Source organism: Oncorhynchus masou, chromosome 3 (assembly GCF_036934945.1).
Source record: "Oncorhynchus masou masou isolate Uvic2021 chromosome 3, UVic_Omas_1.1, whole genome shotgun sequence".
Classification (NCBI taxonomy): Eukaryota; Metazoa; Chordata; class Actinopteri; order Salmoniformes; family Salmonidae; genus Oncorhynchus; species Oncorhynchus masou.
The window spans coordinates 9581220-9606419 of record NC_088214.1 but is presented as its reverse complement, the minus strand read 5'-3'; the positions used below and the strand labels follow the sequence as shown (position 1 = coordinate 9606419).

General features: G+C 42.6%; 1 protein-coding gene across 3 annotated transcripts in view; it reads left to right on the top strand.

Annotated features, from left to right (window-relative positions):
• The window catches only part of LOC135509537 (cell adhesion molecule 3-like), a 130072-nt gene that overhangs the window by 53052 nt on the left and 51820 nt on the right, over window positions 1-25200 (top strand). For all 3 annotated transcript variants that reach the window (XM_064930294.1, XM_064930278.1, XM_064930286.1), the window contains exon 3: window positions 8513-8662. In XM_064930294.1, coding sequence (XP_064786366.1) covers window positions 8513-8662 — 150 coding nt within the window. The remainder of the gene's footprint in view (window positions 1-8512; window positions 8663-25200) is intronic.

The following is a 25200-nucleotide window of genomic DNA, read 5'->3' as shown; positions in this document are numbered from 1 at the left end:
CCAACAATCTTCCTTCCCATCTTTTTTTATGCATCAAGGGAAAGGCTTGGAAAACAAAAGCTTAATAAAAACACACATACACCTACACATTAACACACATAAACAGTACATTCTCTCTATACAGTGGCAAGAAAAAGTATGTGAACCCTTTGGAATTATTTGGATTTCTGCATAAATTGGTCATACAATTAGATCTGACCTTCGTCTAAGTCACAACAACAGACAAACACAGTCTGCTTAAATTAATAACACACAAATTATTGTATTTTTCTTGTCTATATCGAAAACATAATTTAAACATTCACAGTGTAGGTTGGAAAATGTATGTGAACCCCTAGGCTAATGACTTTTCCAAAAGCTGACTGGAGTCAGGAGTCAGCTAACCTGGAATCCAATCAACGAGACGAGATTGGAGATGTTGGTTAGAGCTGCCCTGCCCTGTATAAAACACTCACAAAATTTGAGTTTGCTATTCACAAGAAGAATTGCCTGATGTGAACCATGCCTAGAACAAAAGAGATCTCAGAAGACCCAAGATAAAGAATTGTTGACTTGCATAAAGCTGGAAAGGGTTACAAAAGTATCTCTAAAAGCCTTGATGTTCATCAGTCCATGGTAAGACAAATTGTCTATAAATGTAGAAAGTTCAGCACTGTTGCTACTCTCCCTAGGAGTGGCCATCCTGCAAAAATGACTACTGCAAGAGCACAATGAGGCTAAGAAGAATCCCAGAGTGTCAGCTAAAGACTTATAGAAATCTCTGGAACATGCAAACATCTCTTTTGATGAGTCTATGATACGTAAAACACTAAACAAGAATGGTGTTCATGGGAGGACACCACAGAAGAAACCACTGCTGTCCAAAAAAACATTGCTGCACGTCTGAAGTTCGCAAAAGAGCACCTGGATGTTCCACAGCGCTACTGGCAAAATATTCTGTGGACAGATTAAACTACAGTTGAGTTGTTTGGAAGGAACACAGGCCCGGAGAGCTTGCTATCTTGCTATCATCGACGGAAAAATTAATTCCCAAGTTTATCAACACATTTTGCAGGAGAGTGTAAGTCTATCTGTCTGCCAATTGAAGCTCAACAGAAGTTGGGTGATGCAATAGGACAATGACCCAAAACCAGAAGTAAATCAACAACAGTATGTCTTCAACAGAAGAAAAACACCTCAAATCAAATCAAATCATATTTATTTGGCACATACACATGGTTAGCAGATGTTAATGCGAGTGTAGTGAAATGCTTGTGCTTCTAGTTCCGACAATGCAGTAATAACCAGCGAGTAATCTAACTAACAATTCCAAAACTACTACCTTATACACACAAGTGTAAAGTGATAAAGAATATGTACATAAAGATATATGAATGAGTGATGGTACAGAGCGGCATAGGCAAGATGCAGTAGATGGTATCGAGTACAGTATATACATATGAGATGAGTATGTAAACAAAGTGGCATAGGTTAAAGTGGCTAGTCATACATGTATTACATAAAGATGCAGTAGATGTTATAGAGTACAGTATATACGTATACATATGAGATGAGTATGTAAACAAAGTGGCATAGTTAAAGTGGCTTGTGATACATGTATTACATAAAGATGCAGTAGATGTTATAGAGTACAGTATATACGTATACATATGAGATGAATAATGTAGGGTATGTAAACATTATATTAAGTAGCATTGTTTAAAGTGGCTAGTGATATATTTTACATCAATTCCCATCAATTCCCATTATTAAAGTGGCTGGAGTTGAGTCAGTGTGTTGCCAGCAGCCACTCAATGTTAGTGGTGGCTGTTTAACAGTCTGATGGCCTTGAGATAGAAGCTGTTTTTCAGTCTCTCGGTCCCAGCTTTGATGCACCTGTACTGACCTCGCCTTTTGGATGATAGCGGGGTGAACAGGCAGTGGCTCGGGTGGTTGTTGTCCTTGATGATCTTTATGGGCTTCCTGTGACATCGGGTGGTGTAGGTGTCCTGGAGGGCAGGTAGTTTGCCCCCGGTGATGCGTTGTGCAGACCTCACTACCCTCTGGAGAGCCTTACGGTTGTGGACGGAGCAGTTGCCGTACCAGGCGGTGATACAGCCCGACAGGATGCTCTCGATTGTGCATCTGTAGAAGTTTGTGAGTGTTTTTGGTGATAAGCCGAATTTCTTCAGCCTCCTGTGGTTGAAGAGACGCTGCTGCGCCTTCTTCACGATGCTGTCTGTGTGGGTGGACCAATTCAGTTTGTCTGTGATGTGTACGCCGAGGAACTTAAAACTTACTACCTTCTCCACTACTGTCCCATCGATGTTTCCTGAAGTTCACAATCATCTCCTTAGTTTTGTTGACGTTGAGTGTGAGGTTATTTTCCTGACACCACACTCCGAGGGCCCTCACCTCCTCCCTGTAGGCCGTCTCGTCGTTGTTGGTAATCAAGCCTACCACTGTTCTGTCATCCTCAAACTTGATGATTGAGTTGAGGCGTGCGTGGCCACGCAGTCGTGGGTAAACAGGGAGTACAGGAGAGGGCTCAGAACGCACCCTTGTGGGGCCCCAGTGTTGAGGATCAGTGGGGTGGAGATGTTGTTACCTATCCTCACCACCTGGGGTGGCCCGTCAGGAAGTCCAGTACCCAGTTGCACAGGGCAGGGTCGAGACCCAGGGTCTCGAGCTTGATGACGAGTTTGGAGGGTACTATGGTGTTAAATGCTGAGCTGTAGTCGATGAACAGCATTCTCACATAGGTATTCCTCTTGTCCAGATGGGTTAGGGCAGTGTGCAGTGTGGTTGAGATTGCATCGTCTGTGGACCTATTTGGGCGGTAAGCATATTGGAGTGGGTCTAGGGTGTCAGGTAGGGTGGAGGTGATGTGGTCCTTGACTAGTCTCTCAAAGCACTTCATGATGTCGGAAGTGAGTGCTACGTGGCGGTAGTCTTTAGCTCAGTTACCGTAGCTTTCTTGGGAACAGGAACAATGGTGGCCCTCTTGAAGCATGTGGGAACAGCAGACTGAGATAGGGATTGATTGAATATGTCCGTAAACACACCAGCCAGCTGGTCTGCGCATGCTCTGAGGGCGCGGCTGGGGATGCCGTCTGGGCCTGCAGCCTTGCGAGGGTTAACACGTTTAAATGTTGTACTCACCTCGGCTGCAGTGAAGGAGAGTCCGCATGTTTTGGTTGCGGGCCATGTCAGTGGTACTGTATTGTCCTCAAAGCAGGCAAAAAAGTTATTTAGTCTGCCTGGGAGCAAGACATCCTGGTTCGTCACTGGGCTGGTTTTCTTTTTGTAATCCGTGATTGACTGTAGACCCTGCCACATACCTCTTGTGTCTGAGCCGTTGAATTGCGATTCTACTTTGTCTCTATACTGACGCTTAGCTTGTTTGATTGCCTTGCGGAGGGAACCTCAACCCGATGGAGATGCTGTGGCATGACCTCAAGAAAGCGGTTCACACCGGACATCCCAAGAATATTGCTGAACTGAAACAGTTCTGTAAAGAGGAATGGTCCAAAATTCCTCCTGAATGCAGGTGTGATCCGATACTACAGAAAACATTTGGTTGAGGTTATTGCTGCCAAAAGAGGGTCAACCAGTTATTAAACCCAAGGGTTCACATACTTTTCCCACCCTGCTCTGTAAATGTTTACACGGTGTGTTCAATAAAGACATAACAACGTATTATTGTTTGTGTTATTAGTTTAAGCAGACTTTGTTTGTCTATTGTTGTGACTTAGATGATCAGATCAAATTTTATCCAGAAGTCCAGGTAATTCCAAAGGGTTCACATACTTTTTCTTGCCACTGTAGTTCATATCATATGCCTAATAGTACAGTAGAGCTATTTCTACTTACACACAATATAGCTGGGTCGCCCCGTCCTGCCCCTAGGGGCCCATGGCCCTGCAGCGCCCCAACCCAACACACCCCACTTTGCTTCAGGATCTTAGTGAAACATTCATTATTGATTTCAGGTATGTTAGGTCAAGGCCAGAGTGACAACCAACAGTGCGGCAGACCCCCGGGGACTGGACTGAGCAGCCCAGCAGCTAGGGATTGCCTAAACAGATATCTCCTCTGATGTGGACATGTTTTAAAAACAGACTCCTTTTGTCGTACAGCATTCCATATAAGACATCCAGACCTTATGAAAGTTTCCCAGTGTACCCTTTTAATCTGGTAATAAATCAAATCTAGTGATGCATAACCTGACATTTCTGCCATCCATTGTAGGAGGATAATGAACCTTCATATTAATGGTAATTCATTTCTTAGCCTCTATAAATACTAGGTTGCACACTTTCTTCTGATAACAGTCTCCGGTATCAACATTTTCAAGCAAACAAAAACTGGTAGAAGGCAGAATCTGTAGACATGCTGAGATAAAAGAAGATACTCTTTGCCAGAATTCAGCCAGCCTTCACAAGACCATAACATATGCAAATATGTCCCCTTTTGTGTTTTACACCTCCAGCAGAATAATACCATTTCTGAGTGCATGATATTCCGTTTCACTGGCATATAGTATCTATGGATGGTCTTAAACGGCAGTAATTTATGTGAGATTATATGAACATGATTGGGCATTCTAACATACAGTTGAAGTCGGAAGTTTACATACACTTTAGCCAAAAACATTTAAATTAGTTTTTTCACAATTCCTGACATTTAATCCTAGTAACAATTCCCTGTTTTAGGTCAGTTAGGATCACCACTTTATTTTAAGAATATTTTAATTTTCAGAATAATAGTAGAAAGAATGATTTATTTCAGCTTTTATTTCTTTCATCACATTCCCAGTGGGTCAGTTTACATACACTCAATTTGTATTTGGTAGCGTTGCCTTTAAATGGTTTAACTTGGGTCAAACGTTTAAGGTAGCCTTCCACAACTTTTTCAGTATAAGTTGGGTGAATTTTGGCCCATTCCTCCTGACAGAGCTGGTGTAACTGAGTCAGGTTTGTAGGCCTCCTTGCTCGCACATATTTTTCAGTTCTTCCCACACATTTCTTATAGGATTGAGGTCAGGGCTTTGTGATAGCCAGTCCAGTACCTTGACTTTGTTGTCCTTAACCTCTCTTGAGTACGGGGCAGTATTTTCACGTCCGGATGAAAAGCGTGCCCTAAGTAAACTGCCTGTAACTCAGGCCCAAAAGCTAGGATATGCATATAATTGGTAGATTTGGATAGAAAACACTCTAAAGTTTCTAAAACCGTTTGTGAGTATAACGGAACTGATATGGCAGGCGAAACCCTGAGGACAAACCATCCCCCACAAAAAACATTCAGCATTCACTGTTTTCAATGGCTGTCACTTTTATTGTAAGGCGAAATCCTCCCAGATTGCAGTTCCTAGGGCTTCCACTAGATGTCAACAGTATTTAGAAAGAGTTTCATGTTGGTTTTTGGAAAAATCAGCTAGAAATGGTAGTTTTTGTAGGTGGCTCCCAATGTGGCTGTGGTGTTTCCAAGCCCGTGGAAGAGAGAGTGTTCTTTGGTATTTTTCTTCGGTAAAGAGAATAATGATTCGGCGTCATACATTTTATGGTTTATTTACGTATTAGGGCTAAGGTTTGATTATAAACTGTTCCACTGGATGTTGACTTGTTTGGAAAAGTTTAAATGTTAATGTTAAATGTTAATAAACGTTGTTTGACTTGTTTGATTCATTTTGTATGCATTTTGATGGAGGGAAACTGGGTGGATTATTGCCTGAAGCGCGCCAGCTAAACTGAGTTTTTATGGATATAAAAAAGGACATTATTGAACAAAAGGACCATTTGTGATGTATCTGGGACCTTTTGGAGTGCCAACAGAAGAAGATGATTAAAGGTAAGTAATTTATTATATCGCCATTTCTGACTTTTGTGGCACACCTGCCTGGTTGAAACATGTTTTTCATGCTTTTGTATGCGGCGCTGTCCTCAGATAATCGCATGGTGTGCTTTCGTCGTAAAGCCTTTTTGAAAATCTGACACAGCGGCTGGATTAACAAGAACTTAATCTTTATTTGTTTTTAATTTTTTTATTTATTACTTTGATGTGTTACACTTGTGATTTTAAATAATTTGAATTCTGTAATTTTAATTTTGCGCTCTGCAATTTCAACGGATGTTGGCCAGGTGGGACGCTACCGTCTTCCTGACTGATGTCTTGAGATATTGCTACAATATATCCACATAATTTTCCTCCCTCATGATGAAATCTATTTTTTGAAGTGCACCAGTCCCTCCTGTCGCAAAGCACCCCCACAACATGATGCTGCCACCCCCGTGCTTCAAGGTTGGGATGGTGTTCTTCGGCTTGCAAGCCTCCCCCTTTTCCTCCGAACATAACAACGGTCATTATGGCAACAGTTGTATTTTTGTTTCATCAGACCAGAGGACATTTCTCCAAAAAGTACGATCTTTGTCCCCACGTGCAGTTGCAAACCGTAGTCTGGCCTTTTTATTGAGGTTCTGAAGCAGTGGCTTCTTCCTTGCTGAGTGGCCTTTCAGGTTATGTCGATATAGGACTCGTTTTACTTTGAACATAGATACTTTTATACCCGTGTCCTTCAGCATCTTCACAAGGTCCTTTGCTGTTATTCTGGGATTGATTTGCACTTTTCGCACCAAAGTACATTCATCTCTAGGAGACAGAACGCGTCTCCTTCCTGAGCGGTATGATGGCTGTGTGGTCCCATGGTGTTTATACTTTTGTACTATTGTTTGTACAGATGAACCTGGTACCTTTGGAAATTGCTCCCAAGGATGAACCAGACTTGTGGAGGTCTACAGTTTTTTTCTGAGGTCTTGGCTGATTTCTTTTGATTTTCCAATGATGTCAAGCAAAGAGGTACTGAGTTTGAAGGTAGGCCTTGAAATACATACACAGGTACACCTCCAATTGACTCAAATTATGTCAATTAGCCTATCAGAAGCTTCTAAAGCATGACATAATTTTCTGGAAATTTCCAATCTGTTTAAAGGCACAGTCAACTTAGTGTATGTACACTTCTGACTCACTGGAATTGTGATACAGTGAATTATAAGTGAAATAATCTATCTGTAAACAATTGTTGGAAAAATCACTTGTGTCATGCACAAAGTAGATGTCCTAAATGACTTACAAAATCTATAGTTTGTTAACAAGAAATTTGTGGAGTGGTTGAAAAACGAGTTTTAATGACAGCAAACCTAAGTGTATGTAAACTTCCGACTTCAACTGTATCTGTGTCTTCATCAATAGCGTCTCCCAGGTCTTCCTAACATTTTTGTTTGACATATTTTATGTCATTGGGAAAAGCCCTTGATATGGTTTGGAAATCAAATTTAGAGATTTGCCTTAAAACAGTTCCAATCTTTGAAATGAAGGGAAACTGATTAATTAATAATGTTACATTGCTATACTGACTAATAAAAACTCAACATTGCGCTGAAAAACATATTTAATGGTTTGGCCTCTGGTTTCATTGTTTGATTCAGGTGTAGTGTGATTGAGGCAAAAATAATTGCTAACGTTAGCCAACTTTTGGCTAGCTCTAGCTCATGGTACAATGGTGTGTCATCAAATGTACTTCTGTTGAAACGGGACAAAACAAAGGCTACAAACATTTCCATACACACAACAGCTATTAGATACTGCGACCTGACAGATAGCTAGCTAGAGACTAGCTAGATCTGAACTGGCTGTGGTAGCTACTAGCTAGCTAGCTGCTAGGAGTTCATTCACTTCAGTGGAGATGGGATGAAACGTTAGCTAACATAACATGTCAGTTACACTACTAGCTTAGCACTAGGAATAAAATTTAAAAAAATCTGTCAAACAGCTGTTACCTTGCCAGCTAGATCAGTCAACTTAAGAGTAGCCAGTTTCTGCTCTGCTAAGCTTTTACAACTCAGAGAAAAAGTGCGACACAGACAGCAGCCGCCTCTGTTCATCTCACCCGTGCTGGTCCTATTAGCCAGCCTTTCAGAAGCTTTGCCTTCACACTGTCTGTCCCTGTGAGGTCATAAATGCAATTTCCTAAAGTGTGTGTGTGTTGAGGGGGGGGTTCATGCCACCCATCCCCGTCCCCGTCCCCGTCCCAAGTGAATGTTACTCCCATACTTCTCATCATGGTCCCAAATGGCACCATATTCTCTACATAATGCCCAACGTACCCCCTATGGGCCCTCAATGCAGGGCACTATATAGGGACAAGGGGTTCCATTTGGGAGGCAGCCAGTGAATGTACCTCGCATGATGTGTGTCTGGCTTGTCCGGCTGGTTATAGACTCATCAGTCTTACATAGAAAGCCCCATGGCTACTGCTGTGCCATTTATCATCCTATCTGTTTTCCCTCTCTATGGTTGTGTCTCCAAATGTCACCTTATTCCCTATTCAGTGCACTACCTTAAACCAGAGCCAACAATAAACCCTACCTGTCCAGAGCCATTTGGGATACAACCTACCTGTCCAGGACTCTGACAGTAACTGAAATGACCACCTCTATCTGACCTCTTTGTTTCCTCTCTTCTCTGTGTTGCCTAGACGATGACCCCTTGCAGCCGGTGACCCAGGACGAGACAGCGTCTGTGGGCGGCATGGTAACCCTGACCTGCCGGGTGGCAGCGAGTGACAACTCCTCCCTGCAGTGGTCCAACACGGCCCAGCAGACCTTGTACTTTGGAGAGAAGAGAGGTGAGAGGGAGGGAGAGGTTTTGTGTGTGTTTGAGAGAAAGAGGGAGGAAGAGGAGTGTGATAGATCTTGAGAGACAGGAAAGGGGAAAAGAGAGAGAGAGAGACAGAGAGACAGAGAGGCAGAGAGACAGAGAGACAGAGAGACAGAGAGGCAGCAGAGAGACAGAGAGACAGAGAGACAGAGAGACAGAGGCAGAGAGACAGAGAGACAGAGAGACAGAGAGGCAGAGTTTAAGAGTAGGGCTGTGACGGTCATGGAATTTTGGATGATGGTAATTGGTCAGAGAAATGACTGCGGTCTCCATAAATAACCATTAGAATAGATAATAATGCAAACTAACTGGTGTGGCTGTCTACTACCTGACTCTGAGAGAGGATCTGGTCTCAACCAGGCACAGGGCTGAACCAGATCCTGACCCATCACACTGACTCTGAGACAACAGACTAGCACCATCACACTGACTCTGAGACAACAGACTAGCACCATCACACTGACTCTGAGACAACAGACTAGCACCATCACACTGACTCTGAGACAACAGACTAGCACCATCACACTGACTCTGAGACAACAGACTAGCACCATCACACTGACTCTGAGACAACAGACTAGCACCATCACACTGACTCTGAGACAACAGACTAGCACCATCACACTGACTCTGAGACAACAGACTAGCACCATCACACTGACTCTGAGACAACAGACTAGCACCATCACACTGACTCTGAGACAACAGACTAGCACCATCACACTGACTCTCAGACAACAGACTAGCACCATCACCATCACACTGATCACACTGACTCTGAGACAACAGACTAGCACCATCACACTGACTCACAGACAACAGACTAGCACCATCACACTGACACAGACAACAGACTAGCACCATCACACACACAACACACTAGCACCATCACACACACAGCACCACACACACACACACACACACACACACACACACACACACACACACACACACACACACACACACACACACACACACACACACACACAAATAAAATAAAATACAATGGGTGTGGACTTTACCGTCAAATGCTTGCTTACACGCCTTTCCCAACGTAAAGTAAATAAATAAATAGTAATAAAAGTGGAATAAAATACACAAGAATACACAAGAAGCTATATACAGGAAGTACCAGATCACTGAGGAGCTATATACAGGAAGTACCAGATCACTGAGGAGCTATATACAGGAAGTACCAGATCACTGAGGAGCTATATACAGGAAGTAGCAGATCACTGTGGAGATATGTACACAAAGTACCAGTACCAGATCAATGTGGAGCTGTATACAGGAAGTACCAGATCACTGTGGAGCTATATACACGAAGTACCAGTACCAAATCAATGTGGAGCTATATACAGGAAGTACCTGTATCAGATCAATGTGGAGCTATATACAGGAAATACCAGATGACTGTGGAGCTATATAAAGGAAGTACCAATACCAGATCACTGTGGAGCTTTATACAGGAAGTTTCAGATGACTGTGGAGCTATATACAGGAAGTACCAGTACCAGATCAATGTAGAGCTATATACAGGAAGTACCAGTAGAAGATCACCGTGGAGCTTTATCCAGGAAGTACCAGAACCTAAAAGTGTTTGGTTTTAAATATACCTAAGTATCAAAAGTAAATATATTGCAAAAATATACCTAATTATCAAAAGACCACTGTCTATAACCCACCTGAACAAGGACCCGAATTGATATCCAAAATGCTAAACCTACTTATCACGGAGGCAAAAGGGCCGACAGTAATGAGAGGAGACCTCAACCTTATCCTGAATTTTACGTTAGATTGTCAACGCAGCATAAATCACAAGGCAGAGAAGGCTGCAGTGATACTAAGAAGGGCAGACATAGAGGTGTGTCTGATAGATATTTGGAGAAATTTACACCCCAAAGAAAATGACTTTACATACTACTCTAGAGCACATAAGAAATACTCAAGATTAGACTATTTCTTCATGTTTAAAACGGATGTAGCAACAGTCATCAACTGTGTAACGCTCGTCCACTTCTCCTGACGAGGAGTAAGAGAGATCGGACCAATGTGCAGCGTGGTAAGTGTCCATAATGATACTTTATTTACATGAACACTAAACTACAAAATAACAACGTGAAAAACCGAAACAAACGAAACAGTTCCGTGTGGAAACAAACACTGACACGGAAAATAATCACCCACAACTCAAAAGTGAAACCAGGCTACCTAAGTATGGTTCTCAATCAGGGACAACGATTGACAGCTGCCTCTGATTGAGAACCATACCAGGCCAAACACAGAAATCCCAAAACATAGAAAAAGGAACATAGACAACCCACCCAACTCACGCCCTGACCATACTAAAACAAAGACATAACAAAAGAACTAAGGTCAGAATGTGACAGTACCTCCCCCCCCCAAAGGTGCGGACTCCGGCCGCAAAACCTGAACCTATAGGGGAGGGTCTGGGTGGGTGTCTGATCGCGGTGGTGGCTCTGGCGCGGGACGTGGACCCCACTCCACTATAGTCTTTCTCCGCCTCTTCAACTGCCTCCGTGGTCTCTTTAGAGCGGCGACCCTCGCCGCCGACCTCGGACTGGGGACCCTAGCAATGGGTCCCAAATGGACGGCCGGCTCTGGCAGCTCAGGACAGACGGGCGACACTGGCAGCTCAGGACAGACGCGCGACTCTGGCATCACAGGACAGACGGGCGACTCTGGCAGCTCAGGACAGATGGGAGACTCTGACAGCTCAGGACAGACGGGAGACTCTGACAGCGCTGAGCAGGAGGAAGACTCTGGCAGCACTGGACAGGCAGGACCACCTGTAGGGAGGAGACGGAGAGACAGCCTGGTGCGGGGGGCTGCCACCGGAGGGCTGGTGCGTGGAGGTGGCACCGGATAGACCGGACCGTGAAGACGCACTGGAGGTCTCGAGCACTGAACCTTCCCAACACTACCTGGCTGAATGCTCCCCGTAGCCAGGCCAGTGCGGCGAGGTGGAATAGCCCACACTGGGCTGTGCTGGCGAACCGGGGACACCATGCATAGGGCTTGTGCCATGTACCCTGGCCCAAGGAGACGCATTGGAGACCAGATGCGCTGAGCCGGCACCTGGCTCGATGCCCACTCTAGCCCGGCCGATACGAGGCGCTGCAATGTACCGCACCGGGCTATGCCTGTGCACGTGTGTCTCACGGCATAACACGGTGCCTGCCCGGTCCCTCTCTCTCCACGGTAAGCACGGGGAGTTGGCTCTGGCCTCCTACCTGACTTAGCCACACTCCTTGTGTGCGCCGCCCCCAAGAAATTTTTGAGGCTGCCCCTCGGGCATCCAACTGCGCCGCCGTGCTGCCTCCTCATACCACCGCCTCTCAGCTTTTGCTGCCTCCAGCTCTGCCTTGGGGCGGCGATACTCTCCAGCCTGTGCCAAGGGTCCCTTGCCGTCCAGAATCTCCTCCCATGTCCAGGAGTCCTGAGATCGCTGCTACTGCCTGTTACCACGCTGCTTTGTCCTTTGGTCGTGGGTGAAACCAGGCTACCTAAGTATGGTTCTCAATCAGGGACAACGATTGACAGCTGCCTCTGATTGAGAACCATACTTAGGTAGCCTGGTTTCACTTTTGAATTGTGGGTGATTGTTTCCTGTGCCTGTGTTCAGTTTCACATATTAAAATGGACACTTACCACGCTGCAAATTGGTCCGATATCTCTTACTCCTCGTCAGAACAAGAGGACGAGCGTTACAAACTGCCACATTAGAGCAATGGAAATATCGGATCATGCTGAATATGAAAATAAACATGGGACTAGAGAAAAGCTCCACAGTTTGGAGATTAAATAATTAACATCTACATTACATTCAATTTATGAATAGAAAAAAGGCAACACTAAAAAAAGATCTGGAAATGAATGATTTTGGAGAGGTCTCCCCGATAATGGTATGGGAATGGGCAGTGCTTCAAGGTGAGATAATATCATATGCTTCTAAAAAAATAAAAGAGAAAGAAACATTAGAACTACAAAAGACGATCAGGCTTCAAAGTAAACATGTAAGTAATGGAAACCTACTGATATAAAAATGCCTAGATCAAATTAAGTCAGACAATATAGAAAAACATTCATATTTACTAAATATTACAATAATGGCCCAAAGGCCCAGAAATTACTTGCAGACTGAGAAAACAAAGTAAAAAGGCCAACATACCAGAAATGAAAGATAACTGTCCTCACCTTAGAGAGCCTTTTTATTTCTCAATTTGGTTAGGCCAGGGTGTGATTTGGGTGGGCATTCTAGTTTCTATTTCTTTGTTGGCCGGATCTCTGATTGGGAATTGTACTTAGGCAGCCTGTTTTGCACCCTAGTTTGTGGGATCTTGTTTTTGTATAGTTGCTGTGGAGCCTGCAGAACTTTATGTTCATTTGTATTTTGTTGTTTTTTGTTGTCATTTGAAAATTAAGTAAAATGTACGCCTACCATGCTGCACCTTGAGCTCCTTCTAACAACATACAGTGCCTTACGAAAGTATTCGGCCCCCTTGAACTTTGCGACCTTTTGCCACATTTCAGGCTTCAAACATAAAAACTGTATTTTTTTGTGAAGAATCAACAACAAGTGGGACACAATCATGAAGTGGAACGACATTTATTGGATATTTCAAACTTTTTTAACAAATCAAAAACTGAAAAATTGGGCGTGCAAAATTATTCAGCCCCTTTACTTTCAGTGCAGCAAACTCTCTCCAGAAGTTCAGTGAGGATCTCTGAATGATCCAATGTTGACCTAAATGACTAATGATGATAAATACAATCCACCTGTGTGTAATCAAGTCTCCGTATAAATGCACCTGCACTGTGATAGTCTGAGGTCCGTTAAAAGCGCAGAGAGCATCATGAAGAACAAGGAACACACCAGGCAGGTCCGAGATACTGTTGTGAAGAAGTTTAAAGCCGGATTTGGATACAAAAAAGATAGCCCAAGCTTTAAACATCCCAAGGAGCACTGTGCAAGCGATAATATTGAAATGGAAGGAGTATCAGACCACTGCAAATCTACCAAGACCTGGCCGTCCCTCTAAACTTTCAGCTCATACAAGGAGAAGACTGATCAGAGATGCAGCCAAGAGGCCCATGATCACTCTGGATGAACTGCAGAGATCTACAGCTGAGGTGGGAGACTCTGTCCATAGGACAACAATCACCTTTACTCCACACACAGAGATGCGTACAAAGCTCTCCCTCACCCTCCATTTGGTAAATCCGACCACAACTCTATCTTCCTGATTCCTGCTTACAAGCATAAATTAAAGCAGGAAGCACCAGTGACTCGGTCTATAAAAAAATGGTCAGATGAAGCAGATGCTAAACTACAGGACTGTTTTGCTATTACAGACTGGAACATGTTCCGGGATTCTTCCGATGACATCGAGGAATTCAACACATCAGTCACTGGCTTTATCAATAAGTGCATTGAGGACGTCGTCCCCACAGTGACTGTACGTGCATACCCCAACCAGAAGCCATGGATTACAGGCAACATCTGCACTGAGCTAAAGGGTAGAGCTGCCGCATTCAAGGTGTGGGACTCTAACCCAGAAAATTCCAAGAAATCCTGCTATGCCCTGCGACGAACCATCAAACAGGCAAAGCATCAATACAGGGCTAAAGTTGAATCACACTACACCGGCTGCAATGCTCGTCTTATGTGGCAGTGCTTGGAAACTATTACAGACAACAGAGTGAAGCACAGCTGCGAGCAGCCCTGTGACACGAGCCTACCAGATGAGATATATCACTTCTATGCTCACTTCTGGGGAAACAACACTGAGGCATGTATGAGAACATCAACTGTTCCGGACGTCTGTGTGATCACGCTCTCCGTAGCCGACGTGAGTAAGACTTTAAACAGGTCAACATACACAAGGCTGCAGGGCCAATCGGATTACCAGGAAGTGTGCTCCGGGCATGTGCTGACCAACTGGCAGGTGTCTTCACCGACATTTTCAACAGGTCCCTGATTGAGTCTGGAATACCAACATGTTTCAAGCACACCACCATAGTTCCTGTTCCCAAGAACACACTAAGCTAAGGGTCCTCACTAAGCTAAGGATCCTGGGACTAAACACCTCCCTCTGGAACTGGATCCTGGACTTCCTGACGGGCCGCCCCCAGGTGGTGAGGGTTGGTAGCAACACATCTGCCACGCTGATTCTCAACACTGGAGCCCCCCAGGGGTGCCAGAATTTCAACCTATCCCTCAACGTAACCAAGAATGATTGTGGACTACAGGAAAAGGAGGACCGAGCACGACCCCATTCTCATCGACGGGGCTGTAGGTGAGCAGGTTGAGAGCTTCAAGTTCCTTGGTGTCCACATCAACAACAAACTAGAATGACCCAAACACACATAGGCAGTCGTGAAGAGGGCACAACAATGCCTATTCCCCCTCAGGAAACTAAAATGATTTGGCATGGGTCCTGAGATCCTCAAAAGGTTCCACAGCTGCACCATCGAGAGCATCCTGACCGGTTGCATCACTGCCTGGTACGACCGCAAGGCACTACAGAGGGTAGTGCGTACGGTCCAGTACATCACTGGGGCTAAGCTTCCTGCCATCTAGGACCTCTACACCAGGCATGTCAGAGGAAGGCCCTAAATATTGTCAAAGACCCCAGCCACCCCAGTCATAGACTGTTCTCTCTACTACCACACGGCAAGCAGTGCCAAGTCTAGGACAAAAAGGCCTCTAAACAGTTTTTTACCCCGAAGCCATAAGACTCCTGAACAGGTAATCAAATGGCTACCTGGACTATTTGCAATGTTTGCCCCCCCCAACCCCTCTTTTACGCTGCTGCTGCTCTCTGTTCACCATATATGCATAGTCACTTTAACTATACATTCATGTACATACTACCTCAATCAGCCTGACTAACCGGTGTCTGTATGTAGACTCGCTACTTTTATAGCCTCGCTACTGTATAAAGCCTGTCTTTTTACTGTTGTAATACTTTTTTTTTTGCACTATTGGTTAGAGCCGGTAAATAAGTATTTCACTGTAAGGTCATCTACACTTGTTGTAAAGCTTAGCCCCAGAGATCAGAGACAAGGACCAGTGCATGAGGGGTTTTCTGGATTTAGAGAGACGTAACGTATCATTCAATACTTCAACTTTAAGGAAGTATTTCACTGTAAGTTCATCTACACTTGTTGTAAAGGTCCTGGATGGCAGGAAGAAAACCCCTCATGCACTGGTCCTTGTCTCTGATCTCTCTCTAAATCCAGAAAACCCCTCATGCACTGGTCCTTGTCTTTGATCTCTCTCTAAATCCAGAAAACCCCCCATGCACTGGTCCTTGTCTCTGATCTCTCTCTAAATCCAGGAAACCCTTCATGCAGAAAATCCAGAAAACCCTCATGCACTGGTCCTTGTCTCTGATCTCTCTCTAAATCCAGGAAACCCTTCATGCACTGGTCCTTGTCTCTGATCTCTCTCTAAATAAATCCAGAAAATCCAGGAAACCCCTCATGCACTGGTCCTTGTCTCTGATCTCTCTCTAAATCCAGAAAAAACCCTTGTCTCTGCATGGAGATGATCTCCCAAATGACTCTGCACTGGTCCTTGTCTCTGATCTCTCTAAATCCAGAAAACCCCTCTAAGGGATGCACTGGTCCTTGACTCTGATAAGTACCTCTTCAGAATCAACAAATTGGAAAGAAACAATGAATGAAATAAATAGTATGGAGATGATCTCATAGAATAACAAACCAAATGACTCTATTTGACATGTACGATAAAAAAAGGGAGAAGAGATGCGATAAATGATGTAACTAACAGGTGTTTTAAACAGTAACTAACAGGTGTAGATAAGGGTCAACACAACACCAGGAGGTAACTAAAGGTGTGATAAGGGATATCAACACAACACCAGGAGATGTAACAGGTGTGTAAGGGATATCAACACAACACCAGGAGATGTAACTAACAGGTGTGATAAGGATATCAACACAACACCAGGAGATGTAACTAACAGGTGTAGATAAGGGATATCAACACAACACCAGGAGATGTAACAGGTGTAGATAAGGGATGTCAACACAACACCAGGAGATGTAACTAACAGGTGTGATAAGGGATATCAACACAACACCAGGAGATGTGAACAGGGTAGATGCACCAGGGATGTCAACACAACACCAGGAGATGTAACTAACAGGTGTAGATAAGGGATATCAACACAACACCAGGAGATGTAACTAACAGGTGTAGATAAGGGATATCAACAAAACACCAGGGAGATGTAACTAACAGGTGTAGATAAGGGATATCAACACAACACCAGGAGATGTAACTAACAGGATAAGGGATATCAACACAACACCAGGAGATGTAATAAGGGATATCAACACAACACCAGGAGATGTAACTAACAGGTGTAGATAAGGGATATCAACACAACACCAGGAGATGTAACTAACAGGTGTAGATAAGGGATATCAACACCAGGAGAAACTAACACACACACACAATGTCACTGATGTCAACACAACACCAAATAGGTCAGGTTCCAGACTCTATCTTCCACCAGTAACACCTGGGTTCAAATACTATTTTAAATAATTTCAAATACTTTATATCAACACAACACCAGGAGAGCTGGATTGAACAGGAGATGGATTGAACTAGCATAGCAGGTGTTAATGGACCAATAACATAACCCAAAACCCACCTATCTGGTACTCCAGAGCTCAAAGTATTTGAATAACTTGTTGCCATGGCATTTTGGATGACAGTTATTTATTAAACCTTTATTAAACCAGGCAAGTTAGTTAAGAACAAATTCTTAGTTACAATGATGGCCTAGGAACGGTGGTTTAACTGCCTTTTTCAGGGGCAGAACGGCAGATTTTCACCTTGTCAGCTCAGTGATTCGATCTTGCAACCTTTTCGGTTACTAGTCCAACGACTAGGCTACGCTGCCGCTCAATTGATCATCCACATGACCGCGGTCACCGTTATAAAGGTTAAATGGTTTAGTTTAAAAAAACAAACACATTTTCTCCTCTCCTCCTGACTGATGCTGCAGGGAGGGGGCATTATCTAGGCAACCAAGGACTCCTACAACCAAGGACTCCTGCTTATTTCAGCAATAAGCAACACAGTTTCATCACGTTTAGTCCAAGGGCCACCCAGCAAAAAAAAAGGGGGGGGGGGGGCTTGGACGAGTTGTGAGGAGTCCATGTTACTGCAGAAACGGACTCATCCGCATGAATGGTTGTCCCGTCTTCAGCCAGCTGTTCGTTATGACGGTTATTTCATTGTCACGACGGTCTTCATCCATAACCCTTGGTTACACGATATTACAGTAATTGTGCCGGCCCTAACCGTGGTATGTCCTTGTAGCCTATGTTATGTTCAGGTCTAGATCAATAACAATACTGTGTAAGTAGACATAGCTGTCATTGTTTCTGAAATATAATATCCTGCCTCTCACAAATCATATTAAACCCAATAAAGGAGATGGAGGAGAGATTAAGAGAGAGAGAGAGATGATGATGAAAGAGAACGAGAGATGGAGAGAGAGAAATACAGACAGAGAGAGAGGGAGAGAGAGAAAGACAGACAGAGAGAGAGAGAGAGGGAGAGAGAAAGACAGACAGAGAGAGAACGAGAGAGAGAAAGACGGACAGAGAGAGAGGGAGAGAGAGACAGAGAGAGAGAAAGAGAGACAGAGTGAGAGAGAGAGAGAGGGGGAGAGAGTGAAAGAGAGACAGAGAGAGGGAAAGAGAGAGAGAGAGAAAGAGAGACAGAGAGAAATACAGACAGACAGAGAGAGAGGGAGAGAGCGAAAGAGAGAAAGAGAGACAGAGAGAGGGAAAGAGAGAGAGAGAGAGAGAGAGAGAGAGAGAGAAATAGAGACAGAGAGAGAAATACAGACAGAGAGAGAGGGAGAGAGAGAAAGACAGACAGAGAGAGAGAGAGAGAGAGAAAGACAGACAGAGAGAGAGAGAGACAAAGAGAGAGGGAAAGAGAGAGAGGGTGAGAGAGAAGGAGAGACAGGGAGAGAGAGAAAGGGAGAAAGACAGACAGAGAGAGAGAGAGAGAGAGAGAGAGAGAAAGACAGACAGAGAGAGGGAGAGAGGGAGAGAGAAAGACAGACAGAGAGAGAATGAGAGAGAGAAAGACGGACAGAGAGAGAGGGAGAGAGAGACAGAGAGAGAGAAAGAGAGACAGAGTGAGAGAGAGAGAGAGAGGGGGAGAGAGTGAAAGAGAGAAAGAGAGACAGAGAGAGGGAAAGAGAGAGAGAGAGAAAGAGAGACAGAGAGAAATACAGACAGAGAGAGAGGGAGAGAGCGAAAGAGTTAAAGAGAGACAGAGAGAGGGAAAGAGAGAGAGAGAGAGAGAGAGAAAGAGAGACAGAGAGAAATACAGACAGAGAGAGAGGGAGAGAGAGAAAGACAGACAGAGAGAGAGAAAGAGAGAAAGACAGACAGAGAGAGAGGGAGAGAGAGAGAGAGAAAGACAGACAGAGAGAGAGAGAGAGGGTGAGAGACAGGGAGAGAGAGAAAGAGAGAAAGAGAGAGAGAGAGAGAGAGAGAGAGAGAAAGAGAGCGAGAGAGAGAGGGAGAGAGAGAAGGAGAGACAGGGAGAGAGAGAAAGAGAGAAAGACAGACAGAGAGAGAGACAGAGAGAGAGACATTTGTAATGTCTTTATTGATTTGAAACTTCTGTATGTGTGATATCTACTGTTAATTTTTATTGTTTATTTCACTTTATATATTATCTACCTTACTTGCTTTGGCAATGTTAACACATGTTAACCATGCCAATAAAGCCCCTTGAATTGAATTGAATTGAGAGACAGAGAGAGAGACAGAGAGACAGAGAGAGGCAGATGAAGAGAAAGAGCAAGAGAGAGGTGAATAAAGAGAGTTAGAGAGAAAGAGGGAGTAAAGGGGAAGGAAAAGTGAATTAGGGAGACATATAGTTTCGGGGAGGGTCCGGAGGGGGCAGGGGAGCACACCGAAGCTACATGAAGACAAATGAACAGAGCTTGGTTACTGATAAACCATGAAGAGGAAGCAGTGGCTGAGACACAGACAGACAGCTCGGATGTTAAGCATACTTTGCAGACACACAGACACTGGCAGAGATAGTCATGCTATGCAGAGAGAAAGACACAGAGAGAGAAAAGCCACCGTAGGCAGACCTGGCTCTCAAGAGAAGACAGGCTATGTGCTCACTGCCCACAAAATGAGGTGGAAACTGAGCTGCACTTCCTAACCTCCTGCCCAATGTATGACCGTATTAAAGAGACATATTTCCCTCAGATTACACAGATCCACAAAGAATTCGAAAGCAAATCCAATTTTAATAAACTCCCACATCTACTGGGTGAAATACCACAGTGTGCCATCACAGCAGCAAGATTTGTGACCTGTTGCCACGAGAAAAGGGCAACCAGTGAAGAACACACACTATTGTAAATACAACCCATATCTATGCTTATTTATTTTATCTTGTGTCCTTTACCATTTGTACATTGTTAAAACACTGTATATATAATATGACATTTGTAATGTCTTTATTGTTTTGAAACTTCTGTATGTGTAATGTTTACTGTTAATTTTTATTGTTTATTTCACTTTATATATTCACTTTATATATTTGTCTACCTCACTTGCTTTGGCAATGTTAACACGTTTCCCATGCCAACAAAGCCCTTGAATTGAATTGATTTGAATTGAGAGAGGCATGCTACAGAGAGAGACAGAGACCGAGAGAGAGGCATTTTACAGAGAGAGACAGAGACAGAGAGAGGCATGATACAGAGAGAGACAGAGACAGAGAGAGAGGCATGATACAGAGAGAGACAGAGACAGAGAGAGAGGCATGATACAGAGAGAGACAGAGACAGGGAGAGAGGCATGCTACAGAGAGAGACAGAGACAGAGAGGCATGATACAGAGAGAGACAGAGACAGAGAGAGAGGCATTCTACAGAGAGAGACAAGAGACAGAGAGAGAGGCATGCTACAGAGAGAGATAGTTGTTTTTATGTGTATCACTTTAATTACAATATAATTATAATCACTTCGCTTTGGCAACATTGACCTTGTCATTCATGCCATTAAAGCATTTTGCATTTGAAAGAAAGGGAGACAGACACACACACACGCACGCACGCACACACACACACACGTCTGCATCTTAGACAGATACACACAGAGAAAGACAGACAGAAAGACAGAGTCTGAGAGAGAGATTCGGGAGAGAAGTGTGTGCATGAGAGAGAAAAGGAGGGAGAGAGAGAGGGAGAGTGAGGGAGAGAGAAGTGTGTGCATGAGAGAGAAGAGGAGGGAGAGAGAAGTGTGTGCATGAGTGAGAAGAGGAGGGAGAGAGAGAGGGAGAGAGAGAGGGAGAGAGAGAGGGAGAGAGAGGTGTGTGCATGAGAGAGAGGAGGAGGGAGAGAGAGAGGGAGAGATAGAGAAGTGTGTGCATGAGAGAGAAGAGGAGGGAGAGAGAGAGGGAGAGAGAGAGAAGTGTGTGCATGAGAGAGAAGAGAGAGAGGAAGAGGGAGAGGGAGAGAGGGAGGGAGGAAGGGAGAGAAAGAGAGAAAGAGAGGGAGGGAGTGAGGAGAGGAGGGAGAGGGAGAGAGAAGTGTGTGCATGAGAGAGGAGAGGAGGGAGAGGGAGAGGGAGGGAGAGGAGGGAGAGGGAGAGGTGTGTTTATGTTGGAGAAGAAGAGAGTGTGAGGGAAGGAGGGAGGGAGGAGGGAGAGAGAGAGAGAGAGAGAGAGAGAGAGCGAGAGAGAGGGAGAGAAAGAGAGGGGAGAGAAGTGTGGGAGGGAGGGAGGGAGGGATGAGAAGAGAGAGAAGAGAGAAGAAAGGAGAGGAGAGGAGGGAGAGAGGTGTGTTTATGTTTGAGAAGAAGAGAGTGGGAGGGAGAGTCTAATGGAATGTGAGACAGAAAAGATGAAAGGGGTGAATGTACTGCATGTATTTACTGTATGTATGTACTGCATGTATTTACTGTATGTATGTACTGTATGTATTTACTGTCTTTTACGTAAGTACTGTATGAATTTACTGTATGTACTGTATCGACTGTATTTACTGTATTAATTGTATTTACTTTATGTACTTTATGTATTGGCTGTATTTACTGTATATATTTACTGTATTTACTGTATATGTTTACTGTATGTATTTACTGTATATATTTATTGTATGTATTGTATGTATTTACTGTATATATTTACTGTATTTACTGTATATATTTACTGTATGTATTTACTGTATATATTTACTGTATTTACTGTATATATTTACTGTATTTACTGTATATATTTACTGTATTTACTGTGTGTATTTACTGTATTTATTGTATATATTTACTGTATTTACTGTATATATTTACTATCTTTACTGTATGTATTTACTGTATATATTTACTGTATTTACTGTATATATTTACTGGATTTACTGTATGTATTTACTGTATATATTTACTGTATTTACTGTATGTGTTTAATGTATTTACTGTATATATTTACTGTATTTGCTGTTTATATTTACTGTATTTACTGTGTGTATTTACTGTATTTATTGTATATATTTACTGTATTTACTGTATATATTTACTGTATATATTTACTGTCTTTACTGTATGTATTTACTGTATATATTTACTGTATTTACTGTATATATTTACTGTATTTATTTACTGTATGTATTTACTGTATGTATTTACTGTATATATTTACTGTATTTACTGTATGTATTTACTGTATTTACTGTATATATTTACTGTATTTGCTGTTTATATTTACTGTATTTACTGTATTTACTGTATTTACTGTATATATTTACTGTATTTACTGTATATGTATTTACTGTATTTACTGTATATATTTACTGTATATATTTACTGTATATATTTACTGTATTTATATATTTACTGTCTTTACTGTATGTACACTACCATTCAAAAGTTTGGGGTCACTTAGAAATGTCCTTGTTTTCCATGAAAACATACATGAAATGAGATGCAAAAGGAATAGGAAATATAGTCAAGACGTTGGTTATAAATAATGTTTAATTGAAACAATCATTTTGTCCTTCAAACTTTTTTTCATCAAAGAATTCTCCATTTGCAGCAATTACAGCCTTGCGGACCTTTGGCATTCTAGTTGTCAATTGGTTGAGGTTATCTGAAGAGATTTCACCCCATGCTTCCTGAAGCACATCCCACAAGTTGGATTGGCTTGATGGACACTTCTTACATACCATACGGTCAAGCTGCTCCCACAACAGCTCAATAAGGTTGAGATCCGGTGACTGTGCTGGCCACTCCATTATAGACAGAATACCAGCTGACTGCTTCTTCCCTAAATAGTTATTGCATAGTTTGGAGCTGTGCTTTGGGTCATTGTCCTGTTGTAGGAGGAAATTGGCTCCAATTATGCGCTGTCCACAGGGTATGGCATGGAGCTGCAAAATGGAGTGACAGCCTTCCTTCTTCAAGATCCCTTTTACCCTGTACAAATCCCCCACTTTACCACCACCAAAGCATCCCCAGACCATCACATTGCCTCCACCATGCTTGACAGATGGCGTCAAGCACTCCTCCAGCATCTTTCCATTTTTTCTGCGTCTCACGAATGTTCTTCTTTGGTATCCGAACACCTCAAACTTAGATTTGTCTGTCCATGACACTTTTTTCCAATCTTCCTCTGTCCAGTGTCTGTTTTCTTTTGCCCATCTTAATCTTTTCTTTTAATGGCCAGTCTGAGATATGGCTTTTTCTTTGCAACTCTGGCTAGAAGGACAGCATCCTGGAGTCGCCTCTTCACTGTTGATGTTGAGACTGGTGTTTTGCGGGTACTATTAACCGGGGCCTCCCACTTCTCTTTCTATTCTGGTCAGAGCCAGTTTGTGCTGTTTTGTGAAGGGAGTTGTACACAGCATTGTACAAGATTTTCAGTTTCTTGGCAATTTCTCACATGGAATAGCCTTCATTTCTCAGAACAAGAATAGACTGATGAGTTTCAGAAGAAAGTTCATTGTTTCTGTTCATTTTGAGCCTGTAATCGAACCCACAAATGCTGATGCTCCAGATAGTCAACTAGTCTAAAGAAGGCCAGTTTTATTGCTTCTTAAAGCAGACAACAGTTTTCAGCTGTGATAACATGATTGCAAAAGGGTTTTCTAATGATCAATTAGCTGTTTAAAATTATAAACTGGGATTAGCTAACACAATGTGCCATTGGAACACACAAGTGATGGTTGCTGATAATGGGCCTCTGTACGCCTACGTAGACATTCCATTAAAAATCAGCCGTTTCCAGCTACAATAGTCATTTACAACATTAACAACATCATTTTGATGTTATTTTAACGGACAGAAATGTGCATTTCTTTCAAAAACAAGGATATTTCTTAGTGACTGTAGTTTATGTACTGTATGTACTGTATGTATGTACTGACTGTATGTACTGTGTGTACTGACTGTATGTACTGTATGTACTGACTGTATGTACTGTGTGTACTGACTGTATGTACTGTATGTTTTTACTGTATGTACTGACTGTATGTACTGTATGTACTGTGTGTACTGTGTGTATATACTGTATGTACTGTATGTACAGTGTGTATATACTGTATTTACTGTATTTACTGTATGTAATGTGTGTATATACTGTATTTACTGTATTTACTGTATGTACTGTGTGTATATACTGCATTTACTGTATTTACTGTATGTACTGTATGTACTGTGTGTATATACTGTATGTACTGTATGTACTGTGTGTTTATACTGTATTTACTGTATGTACTGTGTGTATATACTGTATTTACTGTATTTACTGTATGTACTGTGTGTATTTACTGTATGTACTGTGTGTATATACTGTATTTACTGTATGTTCTGTATGTACTGTATGTACTGTGTGTATATACTGTATTTACTGTATGCACTGTGTGTATATACTGTATTTACTGTATGTACTGTATTTACTGTATGTACTGTATTTACTGTATGTACTGTATGTACTGTATGTATATACTGTATTTACTGTATGCACTGTGTGTATATACTGCATTTACTGTATGTACTGTATGTATATTCTGTATATACTGTATTTACTGTATGTAATGTATGTATTCATTGTATGTACTTTGTGTATTTACTGTATTTACTGTATGTATTTACTGTATGTACTGTGTGTATTTACTGTATGTACTGTGTGTATTTACTCTATGTACTGTATGTATTTACTGTATGTATATACTGTATTTACTGTGTGTATTTACTGTGTGTATTTACTATGTGTATTTACTGTATTTACTGTATGTACTGTGTGTATATACCGTATTTACTGTATGTGCTGTATGCATATACTATATTCACTGTATGTATATATTGTATCTACTGTATGTACTCTGTATGTGTGTATTGTATGTATATACTGTATTTACTGGATGTCATGTATGTATGTACTGTATGTACTGTTAGTACTGTA